General features: G+C 36.4%; 1 protein-coding gene across 1 annotated transcript in view; it reads left to right on the top strand.

The window, feature by feature from the left end:
- Positions 1-8849: 8849 nt before the first annotated feature.
- LOC113228508 (serine/threonine-protein kinase/endoribonuclease IRE1) overlaps positions 8850-18602 on the top strand; it is a 54212-nt gene continuing 44459 nt past the window's right edge. The window contains exons 1-2 of the mRNA XM_026461843.1: positions 8850-9047; positions 9150-9267. Coding sequence (XP_026317628.1) covers positions 8970-9047; positions 9150-9267 — 196 coding nt within the window. The 5' untranslated portion in view covers positions 8850-8969. The remainder of the gene's footprint in view (positions 9048-9149; positions 9268-18602) is intronic.

The following is an 18602-nucleotide window of genomic DNA, read 5'->3' as shown; positions in this document are numbered from 1 at the left end:
ATACGACACAAACTAGAAAACAATAAAGATGAGAACAAACATAGTGCACAAATACAACTCTACGCTCTAATCAAAATCATTGAAATACAGAATGTGGAATTTCTTTATTCAATTTTTTGGACCCTAGCAAAAAATACTTTTCAACGTTTCACGACGTGACTACACTAGCTGTCATTCTGCGCTGTCAACACAAACTGTCAATCACTGACACCATTTACACGTTCTTCTTTGTTTATGATTCACATCCATTAGAGGTAAAAAGCTTGATATCGATTAAATAAACTCGATAATGTAACAACAACCGATATCGCACTGTTATGACCTTAGAGCATATAGGACTGGAGGTGTCAATGATAGGCAATTCCCTCAGTTAAAGTACAAACACAAAACAACCACCGCACAATAAACACTACTTTCAAATTGATGTTTTTCATTTGCATTTTCGAATTCACCGCGTCAATTGCTTCATGAAATATGTCGTCTTGCAACATACAAAAAAATCTCTGCTACATCCAATCAAGCCAAGGATGCAATTACATTTCATTTATACGTCTATTTTTTAAATTGATTGTCTATTTTTAGTTTGTTATTATAACTAATTTTTTCCACAATGATTAAATTTATCGATTACATAGAAAATATTTGGAAACATTCAAACATTTGATATAACCACGCCTATGAAGTTCCTTAATTACTGACAGGCAATCATTTCCATCCTCTAAGGGCAACCACCTTATACTATTTTATTTTTTTCAACAAAAAAACGCAATTCTACATGAACGCTGTTTTTTCGTTATAGAGAAGTGAACATGCTTTTGGCTCCGATTTTTATCGATAGATTATGTAACGAAGTTATTCAAATTGATTTTGCTCCGTCGTATTACATATCAAATAATAATGTAATGAATTATAAATAATGAAAATAAATTGTACTTGTTTTAATATAAATCATGCCGTAATGTAAGAAAAAATTAAAATAAAAAGTACATATACGAGTACATACTTACATACAATACACAATAATAAATTACAAGAGCTATCATAATAACCAAATAGTTAACTGTCCTTTTCCTATACAGGCAGAAAGAGACCCGTTCTGACAATTTCAATTTTCAAACTAGCAATTGAAATATTCAGATTTGAAACAAAGAAACTATAGTGTTGAATTAATGTTAATCTTATTTTTGAAATGACTTTTTATTAAATGTTTCTGGTAAACAACTAACAAAATATTAGTATTCGTTTTACTGTTTGGAGTTATCAATGAAAAGTCCGAAAATACATTTGCCCGAAATAATGTTTGCTCGAATTTTTGTAATTCACCATGTATTTTTTTAGATTATTTTAGGAATATTACAAAACAAACTAACTTAATCTTTTCTTTGTAATAAGCAACCAAAATTCCTTCAAAGCAAAACGGTTTTGTTATAAATCGGTTTTCGAGATTAGAAATCTTTGAGTTTACGTTTAGTTGGAATCTAGACATTCGAAACATATCGATACATTTCTTGCTGCACGTTAGAACTACCAACAGAGTGACACAGCTATTTTGACATATTTATAATATTTATGTACCCATATATGTGCACAGCTCTTATTACTTGAAGTGCATTCATATAAAATTCAACATAATACTATAAAGTTCTTAGGTTTTCGCGATTGTTACACATAGGAAATGAAACTATTTTTTCGGAATTAAATCGCGTATATTTGTTTTTTCAAATAAACCGATATTTCGGGCCCTTCACAGGTCCCATGGTCACGGTTGATTGAGGTGGTACAGTCTTATTAGACATAACTGGTTGAAGACATAAATAAGTATATATACATGTACTTATTTATTTTTGTGTACGGGTAATTGTAATTTTTTTAATGAAAAAAAGACTATTTTGTCGATAAGTGTAATAAGTATCGGCAAAACTCTATTTCCATAGACAAACAGAACGCTGACAAGTGTGCTATGAATGGAATGACGAGATAATATATACATACTACCACAATCACCTTAATCGTTCCTAATCTATCCGTCTACGCCTTAATATGCTCGCTCTGCCACTACCACAGAACACCACTGTCTGGCATTTAAGTTCAATCTATGAAAATGAGAAACGAACTCATTTCGACAGTCTTACCATATTAAAAATTAACACCATACTTAGCAATTTTTCGGCAATATTTTCTTAAGTAAAGCACAGAGTTAGAATATTGCCCGAAAATTTTGGAATGGTCAAAATGTATCAAAATATTTTTCAGTAAATAGCAAAATTGTAAGTTAGCGATATAGATAGAAATACACAATAAAATTGAACAAGATCTTCAAATTGGGAAAATTAGAAGAAAGATTTATTAGAAATACTGATGACTCTTCGGCATCCGATATATTTGAAGAACAAGAGATGGAAGTACCATGTTTGTAGTCTTTTTTTGTGAAAACAATTTTATTATAGTCAATTTTTGGGTAAAGCGTAAGTTGTCTAGAAAAATGAATAAATTGATCAAAAATTTCATGCTAATAGACTCACTTTCTTATAATGATGATTTCATTGTAATGGAAGGAACAAAAACGGTGCAGGAAAAGTTGGTTAAATTTAGGTGCTAATGACCCGTAACGTGATAATGCCGTTCTTCTCAGTAGCTGGTGCCAACATTGCGTTCTAAAAGTTTTTGACTAGAAAGCAGCTTGGCGAAAGCCACTCTGTGAGATACACGTGTGCAACTTTGAAAAAGATAACTATGACTCATCCTCAGCGCCTATGTAACAATTTTACGACTTTTTCCCGGATGATTTTTGTATTGGTGATTAAATTTCATTTGTGTTTAATTAAAGGTTTTTGTATTACAGTTAAGTATTTGGTAGTTTTATTGTAATTTTTGTTGTAGTCAAAAGGTAGTTCGAAAAAAGTTATAAAAGTACTATAAGCATTTTAGCACCAATCGTGCGCTGCCACCGCAGCAAGAGCTGCCTTTTTCAGTCCCAGAAACTTTTCAAATCTACGTTAGATTGGTAGAAATGGTACAGTTTGGCTGAAAACGTAGTGGCTTTTTATACATTGCTCTAATTGGCTCAGAAAGACAAAGGTTGACTGACCGACGGGCTGCCGACGTGAATCACTTGCCACGAGAAATGCTCAATAGATTCAGACAATTCGTTACTGAATCATCTGAGGAGCATCCTGCAAACATACCCAACGTCCGTAGAAGATGTTAAGTATATACCGCAAAAAGATACAATAAGACCTAACACATACCTATGCCAAGGTTGCAACAAATATATACGCCCTGAACATTATATGTGGTGCGCACTTTAAGTTTCCGGAATGAATAAGAAAAAATACTATAAATGGTCAGAAATGAATTTATTGTTTCTCAAAATATTCTCCGTTAGCGTTGATGCACTTTTTCATACGAATGAACCAATTTTGAAAACATTTATGCCACTCCTACGTCACAATCACTGAAACATATGTTTGATGATATTTTGTGATGAAAATCGTTGACCGTGTAACTGGTTCTTAATTTTTGGAAATTAATAAAAGTCACAAGGTGCCAGGTCGGAACTGTACGCGGGATGTCTCATAAGGTCAATGTTGTTCACCTTCAAAAATTCATTTGTCTGTCTGAACGCGTGAGAACTGGCGTTATCGAGGTGCAAGATGATACGGCGTTTACGGTTATTTTTACGGAGCTTGTCAATAAATTCCGGCAAACAAATGCTCGTGTACCTATCACTATTCACGGTACAACGGTTTCCCAAAGCAAGAGTAGCCACGTGGCCAGTTTTATTAAAAAAAGAAGCAATAATCCGCTTAGAGGCACTTTGCATGCGTGCCATTTTGGTTGGTTTCTGCTCATCTCGAAAGACCCATACGCTCGATTGCTGCTTTGTTTTGGGTTCGTAACTATAAATCCATATTTCGTCACCTGTTACTATATCCCACACCAAATTTGACGCCCCTTCGTTGAATCTGGTAAGCATGGCATTGCACCAAGTGACGCGATCCTTTTTTTGAGCCTTAGTCAAATTGTGTGGGATCCACCGAGAGCACAGCTTTTTCACACCCAAATGTTTGTGTAGTATTTATTGCTTTTGACTCATGACTATGCAACAACCCGGACACTCCATACAACAGTCGAAAATTATTTACCTACTACTACTACTACATACGGCAAGGCGCTATCTGCACACGCGCAAATGTGTGCGTGAAGTGGCAGGGTTACTCATCACTTTCTTGCGCTTACGTGATCAGAGCGGCAACATAACGAAAATGCTAACGCGAATCTGTTATCTATAAATCTATTAATCAAATCCAGAATCCTAATAATTACACATGTCTATTATGTATTTTTTATGTATTTGTTTTTAGGTATTTGTTTTTATATGTATTTATATCGATATAATATCATATTTTTCATTAATTCACTAACTAGAGTAATATTGAAGATTTATGTAAAAAATATATTAAAAGAACTTAAAATGTTAAATTTTGGACATGTACTTTTAAATAAGGTAACCAAGGTATTTGAAATTGCATGTCCAAGTTTATCATCATTACTTACTTAATGGTAAAAATTAGGTATATTCGCTACTTACGTAATATTTATCAACAATATAAATTGAAATTCGAGAACTCTTGTCTATTAGCTCACGAAGTCATGGCGCCTCATTATATTGATATAATAAATCTCTATTTTTTATACATACATACATATATTACTCTGCAGTAAATAAATGAAGAAAACAATAACCGAATGAGTCTCAGATATAAGTTTTTTTTTACTTACTTCGTTTTATCTTTCGGAAAATGATGATAAAAAGCCGTACACAGCACAATTCACGATTATTATAAATAGTAACGTAAAATTATGTTTTATATTAACGTACAAGTTTCGTAATGAATAAATGAAAACTATATTCAAATATCAAAGCCGTCTTCGCGCGAAAACGGCTCGCCGGCAGTCTTGTTGTCGTTCAGTCAAAGTGATCGTCAATGTGCGGGGCGTGGTGCGGTATCTAAAGCTAGGGAGGGGCGGAGAGTGTCCGTTCTCTTTACTTTTGTTCTCTGCCTATGCCTAAAGATGTCCGACTCTCATGGTATATCACACACCTGTCTGTTTTGATCATACGGCGCACAGCTCTCTCTCATCTGCGCGTTGTCCCGGTTGCGTCCTCAGCAGTGTTGCTGCGGAGCCCGGGGTCAGCTTTCTTGCTTTTTCTCCTCCACTTTACGCGGTCTTCGGCATCCTTAGTGGTGAGACCATTGGCACGCATATCACCCTTGGCGACGTCAAGCCAGCACTTCTTGGGTCTGCCCCTTCTACCGTGGCCCGGCGGAGGTGGCATAGTTTCCCACGTAGTATGCCGGTTTCCGTAAGATGTGGCCGTACCAACGTAGGCGGCTTTCTTGCAGTTTATCTGCAATGTCACGGACGTGAAGGCTGCCGCGGATGCGGGAGTTTTTGACACGGTCTTTTCGTGAAACTCCACACATCCAGCGCAGCATCTTCATTTCCACGCAGTGACACGCAGTTCTTGCTTATGGCGCTCAAGTACGGGCCACGTTTCACTGCCATATAAAAGGACAGGCCTAATGATGGATTTATAGACCTGTCCTTTCAGCTTAACCGGCATCTTGGGGTCACAAATGACACCAGTCACCTCACGCCACTTTGCCCAAGCGGCTGCGATTAGGGCTCTGACGTCGCAGTCGACGTCTCCGGATGCGCTAAGTACAGATCCCAAGTATTTAAACTGGCCCGTGGGCTCGACATCGTCTTCGCCTATGCGAACGGGTTGGGGATCTGTAGCGTTGCAGACCATGTACTCAGTCTTCGCCACATTTAGTCTCAGACCGCCGTTCTCAAGCGACTCCTTCCACACATTCACTCGTCGTACCAGTCTCCCTCTATCCGCATCCACCAGCGCAATATCGTCAGCGTACATAAGTATCCACGGGGGTTGCTCATGCGTGTCTCGGATGGAGCTTGAGACCTCGTCTAATATCACGCTGAACAGATAGGGATTGAGACCTGAGCCCTGGTGAACTCCGACTGTGACAGGGAAGGGTTTAGTGTCACCAACAGCAGTCCTAACCATGGAATCGGAATCGCGGTACATGTCTCGGATGATGGCAATATAAGCTTCTGGTACCCCTTTGGATGTCAGTGCCCACCAGATCATTACACGGGGGATACAGTCGAAGGCTTTCTGCATGTCAAGAAACATGAAATGCAGAGGCGTATTCTTCAATCTGTATTTCTCCATGATGACCATTAGGGCAAAAACAGGATCCATGGTCCCAAGACCAGGCCGAAACCCATATTGACCCTCCGAGACAGCACTCTCCTGTCGGATCCGAGAGTCTATTATACGCTCGAAGAGCTTCATGGTGTGGGACATGACCTTTATGCCCCGATAATTGCCACACTCCTGCACTGATCCCTTCCCTTTGAAGACTGGAGTGATAATACTCAATCTCCATTGGTTAGGGATTTTACCGGTGAGGAGCACGCGATTAAAGAGGCCGGTAAGGATGCCCACACCACGGGGACCCATTGCCTTCCAGGCCTCGATGGGAACCCCATCGGCTCCGACAGCTTTCCGATTCTTCATGCGACGAAGAGCTAAGTGGACTTCCTCAGGCGTTACCGGTCGCACTAGTCCCTGATTCGGAGAGAGGACCGGTGGCTGCACCTCTCTGTGCTGCTGATTCAGCAGCTCCTGGAAATATGAGCGCCATCTCTCCTTCACCGCATCGACCTCGCATATAAGGCTGCCATGAGGGTCTTTAATGCAGCGACACTTGGAAATATCTTGTGCCGCTAAGACCCCTCGAACGTGCCAGCTTAAAGATAAGCTTCTGCCCCTCAGACGATTCCAACTTGTCGTACAACGGCTGCAAGTGGTCCCGTCTGGCTCTGGCTACAGCTTTCTTAGCGGCACGTTTGGTATCCCTATATGCATCGCGGTCCTCAGAAGATCCGGACGCTTGCCACGTTTTGAAGAGGGCTTTCTTCACCCTCACCTCTCTCTGGACTGTGTCGTTCCACCACCAAGTTTCTTTGTCACATTTGTGACCACCCTTGGACAAGCCCAGAACCGCTTTCGCCGCCTTAGATATGGCAGCCTGAGCAGCCATACTGCGCACAGCATCGATGTATTTCTTGTTCACGGCAGTGGACGGATGACAATCACGAAATTCGTCACTGAGATTTACACGACCGCGTTTAAATTCTGTAAACCAGCTATAAATAGTCGTCTTGCATGGTGCTTCATCGTCAAAAGCAGTATGAAGCCGAGCGAACCTCCGCTGAGTATTAAATTACATTTAAAGTAGTAGAAAATCATACTACGAAAATTTTCACGAGTTAAATCCATGGTGACGTAGACAACCAATTTCTAAAATGACGCCACAATGTAAAAACAAGTGACAGTCAGATGAAACAAATTGTGGCTGTTCTACAGCCAAAAAGTTCCATTTTCGAATGTTGTAATTACTTTTAAAAATTTTTTTTGTGTTAGTGGCCAGTTCCGGAAACTTATAGTGCGCCCTATGTAATATCTTTCTACAGTGACTATAAAAAAGAAGATTCGAATCAATTTTTATATACTTTTTTCCAAAGATTATATAATTTTATTCAATGATATTATACTTGTAAACAAGTTCTATTTTTAAAGATGCCATAAACAATTGAAACAATACTGATTATTAGTGTCAAATATCTCCAGATTTTTGTTGGTTTTAGTGAATTTATGTAAAAATTTCATAAACCTAATGAAAAGTTCCTAATATTTATAATATTTATTCCAAATATTTATTTCACTTATTTCCAAACTTACAGTATGATTATGCCATTAAATAACAAACATTACGGATATTGTACGAAAACAATTTCCTACTAAAATACCGCCGGGTTAACAACCAAAAAATTTCGTATAAAATTAACAATATTTTATTAAATTTAACCAACTTCTGCTATCCCTATTCTTTTTTCTGATACAATAAAATCATTCTTAAGAAAATGAGTATATTATCAGCATTTAAAAAAATTGGTCAATTTGGAAATCATACTGAAAAATAATTTTATTAATACCGAGTTCACGAGTCTTTCACTTGCTTGCGTTGTTGTAGAAATTTACTTTCCGTGCAAAGGCGTTCACGAGTCTTGCCTTTGTTTGGGTTGTCGATACTCTCGAACCGGTTGCTGTTCTGTGATTGGCCAGTGGTGCTGTGCTCCGCAAACGTTCCTTGTTACTTGCGTGGAAATATAAAGCTTGCTAGATATCAAACTCACGCAACGCAAAGAAAGCAAGCAGCCGGCTCAAGCGAGCGACTTGTGAACAGTTCTATCTGCGTGTACGTGACAGATCTTTGCAAATGGGCGAAGCGAGTTACGCAAGTAAGCGAAAGACTCGTGAACACTGTATAAATTATACCAACTTCTGCTGTCCTAATTTTTTATCACCCTTTTAAAAAGCTGAGTCTTTCAACGTTAAAAAAAGGAGATTTTATTCATTACAACGTCAAACTTGACATTTTGTACCGTCAAGCTTGACACTTTGTACTTTGGACCGTTCTTACTGTAAGTGGCATAGAGTTGGCTTCAAATCTTCAATGTCAAGCTTGACGTGCTTTTGACCCTGTACCTGTACACTTGTTCCAAAGTATATTGCAATATCTTCCATTTATACATAATGCTAATGGATGGTCTCTAATTAACGTGTTGGTTTCATGATAACAATTTGGCAATACACCCAACATCATCTATGTGTCAACTGTCAATGTCAAAATATAATTCTATCACGTCAACCAAATGTCAAATGTCAACCACTTCATGAAAATCGTCATTTTCGCGAGTAATCTTAGGAAGTGAAATGTTTTGATTATAAAGCGTGGTGCGTTTGTTTAATTAGCGTGAAATATAATGGGGATTTACTTAATTTGTTGTGGTTGTTAATTTCAAGTGTAGTGATGACAATGAGGGTGGTGTCGTTGGTTTGTTTGGTAGGGTCCTTGATAGTAGAAACTCATGCCAACAAAGATGTGAAGGTGAGGAAAACGTGAGAGTGTCGTTGATTGCGGCGAATGGCGTTTATAGTATGTCCAATATTTAGTGAGTGATGAATATGGGTGCTTTGTGTTTATTTATAGGAGAGTACGGAGTTGTCGCGCGCTTTGGACGACCGGCCTCTCTTGTTTGCCACATTAGGAGGCGGTATGGTAGCATTGGATCCTCTTACTGGGAATATTATTTGGAAACTCAAAGATGGTGAGTTATAAAAAGTTTACATATTGATACATTAGAGGAATAATAAGTCACTGTCTATTACTATAATTGATTATAACTTATTGTAATCCAATTTATTGTATTGTGTCCATTTATAATATTCATTTTAAAATACATCCTTAAATAAAATACTAGATGATAATAACACTTGTTAACTACATTAATTTCTTTCTTAATAATTTATTATTTAGTCAAAGTCAAATAATTATTTATTCCACAGGTAAAATAAATTTACACTTGAAAACGTAATTTTATTAAGCCATTGTTCATTCACTGTGCTGACTTCTCTGCGAAGAACAAGCAAGAAACTAGCGTTTACTCAATTAGATTAAATGAGGACATAAAATATCGAGTTCTTAGGTATTTGGGATTGTTACACATAGGAAATGAAACTATTTTTTATGTCATGGGTCCCACCCGCAGGTCACCAGTGAACCAGAGACCTGTAAAGGGCCCAAAATATTGGTTTGTTTGAAAAAACAAACAGTTTAATTTCCTATGAGGATGCAAAAGTTGAATATCAAACAGTCAAGAATATGAGTAATAGTTGACAACCTCAATGATGAAAGTGAATGCAATATTGTTGCTTGATAAGATTTTTTTTAGTGTCCCTATGTTTTTAATATTATGTTTAATTTCTTCAGTTGTGATATATTGCAATTATAATTATTTATGAAACATTTTTCTGACTTTTCGCGCATAGGGATTCCACTTTGTGTAACCTATTAGAAATGTGATTTATTATTATTAGAAATATTAGCAATTTGAATCACCTGACTTCACAAGTAAATTGCCAAAAAAGTTTTATAGCTGCAAAAACCATTCAATAACATCATTCAATCATCGTAGCACTGATTCTTCCTAAGCAGATGTTGGCGGGATTGTTGCATAAAACAACATTATATGCCACATAGAACTTGACTTGACTTGATTTGTTTATCACTGGCCATTTATATTTAACTGCCTGGGTGGTTAGGTTCAGTCAACTCTGAGCCTAAAAAATATATCTCCATATCAGATGGTGTGATGTTGGTCCATGACACGGGTTTTTAGCACATTCATTTTGCATCTACTATTACTGCTATCCATCATAGGAGGTTTCTTGCAATTCTCTCTTTACTTATTGTCAGCGCAATACATTTGCTTTCATTCTTCCCTCTCAGCCATCACTTAATTGTTCAATTATATGTTATTAAGATCTTAGGTTTTTGTGATTGTTACATATTGGAAATGAAACTATTTTTTTGGACCTAAATTGCATATATTTGTATTTTTAAACAGTTGTGACTGTGGTATCTTTAAAGGGCCTGAAACATTGCTTTGTTTGAAACAATAGATGTGGTTTAGATCCAAAAAAATAATTAATTTCTAATATTTATTAATATAATTTATTATTAATAGGGATCTGTGCAGTCTTTCATCACTGCAACCATTAATTGATATACTGTTAAAAAAGCTCTAATTAGCAGTTATCAGTGCCTTTGGATGTTCAAAACAATTGGTCTGTAGCCAGATGTGCTGGGTCTAATTTAGCAGATTGAGCTTTGCCAGGCCGTGTGCTATACCTAACAAGGGCTTGGGACCAATTGTGTATGACAGCACCATTCTTTTTGAACTATTTTTTTTATATTTTTTGTTTTCTTTATTGTCTATTATATATTGAAGTTCGATGCTCAACTGTTTTTTTCTCAAAGAAATAATACACAGTCCGTGAGGACAAGAATACCAATGAAGACCTTCAAAATATAATCTTTTAAACAGTCCTTAGACCTTTCCAAAACAATGTGTCTCTCATTCTTTTTCATGTCTATATCACCATAACAAAATTAGTGATTAGCAATTACCATTTTGTAAATAAATTATTGATAAAGTATTAAATAGATAACAGCATTAATCCATATAGTGATTTTCCCATATACTTGTCGATGTATTATAAAGTGAGAGTTTTATGAATAATTATGTTATAACTATAACATTACATATTATGAGTAATTAATTATGATTAATTGTGGATTCTTACAGTTTAAAAGTATATGTTATTTAAGATAATTTTGGACATATTAAATTGGATTTTAAGTAAACATAAACTAAAAAAATATGTACGGATCAGCGCATCAGACTACACATTTTTGTTCGAAAATCGCCTTCAGTGCAACGGAACAAGATACGTCAATGTGTAGCTTGATGTGCTGTTGACTGTACATGAGTCTGTGTGAGTGAATGGTTCTGTTCACCTAAAAGCCTTTTGGCACGCCTTTCTAGTGGATTCAGAGTCGACACTTAGCGGAACCGTTCCATAGGTGGCAACAGTACTCCATACGAGACCGAACTAGTGCTTCGTACAGTTGAAGCAAGTGTCTCAGGGTAAAGTCCCTACCTACCGACCCCAGAGATGGGGCGCTCCGGAGACTACGGGCTCCCCGGCAAGATCAGGGTACAGGGTTGTCCGGGCCGAGCCCTCCGATACTGATACGCCTTCACGGGCATCTATGGTGGACCCGAATTTGGGTATGGACTCGCTGGGGTTTGTGGTGAGCTGCAGAGACGGATATGTTCGTCTGCCCCGGGGGTGTGTGGCCGGCCGGGTCGGCTATGTCGTGCGCAGCTAGCGCGTCTTAGTAGCGGTCTAGACGCGGACATGATAAAAAAATTTCACAAAAAGTTTTATGAAAAAGTAAAGCGTTATTTATTTGTTTCTACAGAAATATTGATATTAATTTATCGGACCTACATAACAATTCATAGATAAGGCGTAAAAATCTGAGTTATGTTTATAATAATTTATTAGATTAGGTTTAATGTTGCAATTTCGGGAAAGTCACACGCAATAGTCGTGACATTTCATATAGTTCCGGCCGAACAAAAATATATTATGTATTACATTTATATACTTGTAATATGGCAAAATATACATTGAGTAATTGTTCTCAATCATGTGATTAATTTTTGCTTTTCATTATATTGCAAAAACATGCATTCATTAGGTATCAGTTATTTGCTTGAGAATAAGAATTACCCACATATTTATTTTTTTGTGTTTCACGTAATAATACAGTTGATTTGAAAATTAGTCCATATATTATTTAAATGCAATTTCTACTTAATAAACAATTATTCTGTTTTATAACTAATGCTTCAACTGTTATATTATTCAATATTATTTTGTGTTAATCCAAGCTTAATATTTCTGATACACAAGATTAAATATGTAGATTATTTTTGTAGAGATAAACAATTTTATCCAATTTATATATATATGATTACATACTTGATGTTTGGCCGGGCACAGTGAAACTATAATAAGGACTATGAGCTTATACTGGGTTAATTAATTAATATATTTTGATATGGAGTAACCAGTCTATCTATACGAGACTGATATGAAGCCTTACTTCTGGGAACAATTTAATAGGGGTCTCGGATATTTTTGTTGTTTTAGGGCCCTTTGTATCATTGATGAATCATTTAGGTTTATCCGATCAATTTTTATTCGTTTATTTTTTAACAAAAACATTGAAGAATTTTCGTCATATCTTTCATACGCACATGGTTGTTTAAGTATCCTTGTTAGTACTGATCACGTCTCTTTCCGTAAGGCGTATGGTTTTAAGAACACAATGCTCTGGCCACACAGAGGCGCCCGCGGAAGCGTTCTGGGCGCGGGAATTTTATAATGTACGAGTTCACATATGTTTACAAAAGTACATTACAAAAATTCCGCGCCCGGAACGCTTCTGCGGCCGTCTCTGTGTGGCTTGAGTATAACAGTTTAAGCGACTGTAAAATATTTTTAATAGAAGTAGCGTTCCTTGTGAAACATTTCGTCTAGGGAAGTACTATACCATATCTGTATCTGATGCCAAGCATGCACTTGGGACTTATCAACTTATGTCTCTGCGTGATGGGCGCAGTGACAGTGCCCCTCAGTTCTATGCGGTTTAAAACTCCAAGTGGCACTGCAACTATTGTGGGTAGGCGTATCGCTTGCCAGCAAGTGCATGACTAATTCGCCCATTATTTAATACTCAAAAAAAATGTTATTGCTACAGTATCTGTCTAAGTGCACAGTTCATGCGCCAGGCCAAGTTTTCTAATAAATAACGGCCGTATACACGAGGCGCATTTTACGCGATCGGTTTAAGTTACTTTTGACTCACTGCGTATTCAGATAAGCAGATAACGTTTTACACGTAGTAATCATCGTTCCACATACTGCAAAATTTTACAATGTATTTTAATAGTCCAAAGTTTGTGTGGCAAAATAGCTAATTTTTGTACTCAGTGGCTTTAGACCACGTCTTATAAAACTAGCACAATGTTTGACTCGAATACAGTAAAATGTACAGGGAGTCTACTCTCGATCTCCGTCCGATCCATCCGAAACAATTACTGCCAAATAAGGACTCTAACACTGAACTTCGACACACGCGACTCCGACAACATGTTACATTGACATGATTTTACTCAGACATTACGTTACTCCGACAATATGTTACTTCGACATTATTTTACTCAGACACTACGTTACTCCGACAACATGTTACATCGACATGATTTTACTCAGACATTACGTTACTCCGACAATATGTTGTATGAAAATAATGTCGAAGTAACATATTGTCGGAGTAACGTAATGTCTTGGTAAAATCATGCCGATGTAACATGTTGTCGGAGTCGCGTGTATCGAAGTTCAGTTTTAGAGACCCAAACAAGCAATAAATACTTGACCAAATGAAAAGACGCGAATGCGAATGGAGCTTCATACTTGATACTTGTCTTTTAAATTTGTCGAATGTTACTTATTTGACAGTAATTGTTTCGGACGGATGTCGGACGGAGATCGAGAGTAGACCCCAGAGATTTAAGGATAATATCATAAAAATTGTTTAATGGGAGTTGTGTAAGCCAAAAGCAATAAGTAACTTTACAAACAAATTGTCATTTGCGACTTTTCAGAATCGACTTTTTAGCCATAATTATAAAAAACTAGTGGAGTAGTTTCACAAAAAATAATTGAATATTAATTCAATACAAATGTAATGATTTATGTTTTTTTAAACCTTTTTTACAAAGACGGTTGTGTAATCGCACCAATAATATTAATTACTGCATAATGGTGCACTTCGCATCGAGTTCAACTTATATTTAAACCAGCATAACAATTATCTAAAGAGAACTTGGCCTCCTTTTTACAGTAATGTTTTTGATGAGATTGACGCCTAATATTGCTTAACAAATGTGTAATGTTCTCGTTTATTCGCCATCATTATACACGAAAGCAGTTGAACAAATTAAGTAATTAAAAATTACATTCTGGTTACAACTAAAAGTTAAAAAATAACTTGACATATTGTTGATAACGGAAACCATGTGGGCTGATTACGCATATGAACCTGGTTTCGTGTTTCTTTGTAACTGATAATGACGGTGTTATTCAACCTTAATCATAGCGTATTTTCAGATACAGCGTATTAGAGATTACACAGAGTGTTTAGTGAATTCTACTAGTAAAACTGAATTAAAAACTTTTGGAATCTTCAATAACAAACTTATCCATGGTAAAGAAAAAAAAACTTTTTAACCGACTTCAGAAAAAAGGAGGAGGTTCTCAATTCGACTGTATTTTTTTGTGTGTTACGCTATTTGCGAACATTTGTGAACCGATTTCGATGAATCCTTTTTTGTTGGAAAGAGGGTATCTCATTACTGGTCCCATTTATATTTGAAGAAAATATTCCACTTTTAAGGGTGGCAGATGTTTCGCGCACTTTCCGGAAACCGATTTCAATAAAACTTGGCAAATAGATTTAATTCCACGAACTTTTGAGGTGGGTTTTTTTTATAAAAGTTATAATTTGTCTTTATACCCTACATGTAATAATTACAATGTAAATTAAATAATTTCTTATATGCATTAAAAATATAAAATACAAAAAAGGGTATTTTGATCTCATTTATTTTAAATACAAAATGCAGTCATTACCACTGACCAAACACCACCAAAGTATTTGAAATGTCAATTACAAAATACGTTTTTGGATAGTAATTGAAGAACAAATTAATGCGAAATAGGTATTTATATTGCCCAGGGACTATCAATTGATTTCGTAAAGAAAATTCATAAAATTTTCTCTCACAAAGATACGCATTAAAATCAGCCCTAGTTTTCGAATTGTGCCACTTGATCTGAAGTGGGCGACTCTATGCAACTTATCAATAAATTATCTGTCCGGCTTTCAAATTACTGTCGTAGGGTTTTTATCATTAATTTAAAATATCTATAATATGTCCGAATGATCTAGATTCATATGCCTATCAGTTACTGGAAGTATTAAAAATAAGTGACCTTTTATCATGTTCCTTGAATTGACATTGTGCGAGTGTTACTATTACATACAATGTTTTGTTACCAAAGTCACCTACATTCGTCGATGTTTAGTAGAAAGGGCGAAATCGCCATTTCGAAAAAATTTTTTCACGACAAAATAATGTTTTATTTGTTTTAAACTGCCTCTGTGGCCGAACGGTTACCATGCCGGACTGCCACGCAGAGGTCCCAGGTTCGATTCCCAGGCCAGGAGAAATATTTGTATGGCCTATATTTATTTCTCTCGTGAGTTTGGGTGTAATTTGTGGTTGTCTATATGTGTGTCCATGACACCCGCGACCAGGGTTTCCCTAGTGCGGGGCTGTGTTGAGTGTGTGCGTTATTATTATTATTATAATATTATATTATTATTATTAATTGCGTCCTGTTTCAAATTGGATTTTAAAACCTAATCTTAATTAGAAGTAAAACCAACATTGAATTTTAAAACCGGACGTAAATATTTTAAAACAGCCTTTAGGACCTAAAACATGCTCCCCTGAAAAATTTTTCGAAATGACAATCAATACAATTTATTATATCGTCGTCACTTTTTATCGGGTGAGATCGAGGTCAAATGCGCACTTATACTTACAATCACGAAGTATTAAAAAAAATAATAAAAAAAAACATTTGCCACATAAGGTCGTTAGTTAGTTTTGTGCGAATGTATGAGAATTAATGGCTATCATTTGCGACGCTTTCTTCGTAGACAATACGTCTGAAAAAATCTTTTTATAATGTAACAAAATGAATTGTTGGAAACAATTGATTTTGTTACGTATTGATTGATTGACGAAAACGCAGCGTGAACAGTGCAACTTCGGAAAAGCGTAGTCGTTGTAGTAATTAAAAACTGTACGAATATAATTAAACAGGTACGTGTAAATGTATTGCATTCCATATCCAGATACCACATTGTGTTGTTGTAGATATTTAATCAATTGTACAGTTTGCTTTAAATGTGATACCTATATAAGAAACAATAAGATAATTATTTTATGCTTGGAAAAGAAATTATGGGTCTACTTTCCTCGACAAATCAAGATTTTCTTGGAACTTCGTTTGTCAGCTGTTTAATTTGTTTCAGCGTAACTGCGTAGTTCTGAAGACTTTTCTTATATTGTTGGTATAGAAAGACTCGTCTGCCTTGCTGGGGGCGCTGTATAAAAACCGAAGGAGGCAGATCACCCGCTCAGAAGTCGGCGCGAAGCTAACCGCGATTCTCAGACATGAGGGAACGACTAGATATATATATCTTTATATATATATATATATATATATATATAAAGCTACAAGTTCTTAATCACTGGTAGAAATAGAACGCATACTTCCCGATATGGTGGAAACAAAATATTTATATAACTAATAAAAACGGTTTAAAATTTTTTTATACCGTTTTACACGGATAGGCTCCAACGCAAAGAATCAAATATGAAAGGGCCTGAATATGGAAAATATATATGGAAATACATATATAGAGTGATCAATGGCCTGCAAAAACTATAATATATGGAGGGAATATTTGTGCATTTTTAAGATGTACACCCTGGTCAAGTTCCGCGGGAAGTAAAAAATGTTCGAAATTCAAATAAATAAAATGGCCGCCATACAAATTTCAAAGCCTCCTATCACGGAAACTATTAGAGATAGGTAGGAAATACTCGAAGGAATGTCATAGAGGGTAACACTGGTCAACTGCCTGGGCTAAAAACAATTCAAGATGGCGATTTTAAAATGGCGGCCGAAGAAAAACTTCTTCGATCCGGCTGAAAATTGGCATGCGAGGGTCTTTAGGAGTCTTTAATCATAATTTGGGGTCAAAAATTTCTTTTCGTCATTTTTTAATATGGCTGCCATATCAGTGTCTTTTTCGTTAAAAATAGCTGCCGAAAGAGATTTTCTCTGATTCGACTGAAAATTGGCATGTGAAGGCCACTAGAAATAGATAATAATTTGTGCTCAAAATTTGTTTTTGCTATTTTCAAATATGGCCGTCATAGAAGCGTTCGTTGGCGGCAGAAAAAGAATTGCACACTCTTTGAAAATTGGCATATGGGGGTCTCTAGGAGTGCTTGATAATCATTTGTGATCAAAATTGGTTTCTCGCCATTTTCAAATGTGGCCGCCCATACAAACTCTTAGCGGCATATAAAAATTTGCACTAATTCGATTGAAAATGGACATGTCAGGGTCTTTATGAGTGTTTAATAATAATTAGCGGTAAAATTTTTGTTTTTCACCATTTTTCAATATGGCTACCATACAAACTTTTTTGGCGATAGATACAAATTTAACTAAATTTACCATAGGTAAAAATTTTGTTTCCGCTGTTTTTCGATATAGCCGTAATTTATTTATGTAACTTGCTTTGCTCGGACTGAAAATTAGCACGAAAAGATTTCTAAGATTGTTTAATAATAATTGTGTATATAATGTGATAAAGTGCCGAGGCTGCATGCCGAGGTCCGCGGAGGGCGAAGCCCGAAGCGTCCGCACGCCTTCGTATGGAGGTAACTATATACGGAGGCGTAATAGATTACGAGTACAAGATCTCACAATTGTAAAAATGTAAGGCATACTTCCCGATGTAGTGGAAATGAGATACTTATTATAGCGTTGTTGTATCTCAACCATATCTGTTAGATTCCTTGAAAGCTATGCCAAAGAAAAATATTTAGGGGGAAAAAATGCCAAACTACTGCCGAATTTCCTGTACTACGAATACCAAACGATAATCCAGAATACTCAGACCAAAACCAACTTAGAAATGTTCGTTTCTTGAATTGGCCCAAATCGGGAATCGACCTCCTCATCAAGCGCCCATAGTAGTAACTGCTGTGCTACCGAAGAGCATGAGCACACCCCGTAAACTGAACCCGACAACGCGCCTCAGGCCGAGCCCGACCCCACCGTAGAGAGAGATATATATATATATATATATATATAT

The sequence above is a fragment of the Hyposmocoma kahamanoa genome, unplaced genomic scaffold, assembly GCF_003589595.1.
Source record: "Hyposmocoma kahamanoa isolate Upper Pololo Valley unplaced genomic scaffold, ASM358959v1 232, whole genome shotgun sequence".
Classification (NCBI taxonomy): domain Eukaryota; kingdom Metazoa; phylum Arthropoda; class Insecta; order Lepidoptera; family Cosmopterigidae; genus Hyposmocoma; species Hyposmocoma kahamanoa.
Note: the sequence above shows the minus strand (reverse complement) of the source record. Positions and strands in the feature narration are given on the sequence as shown.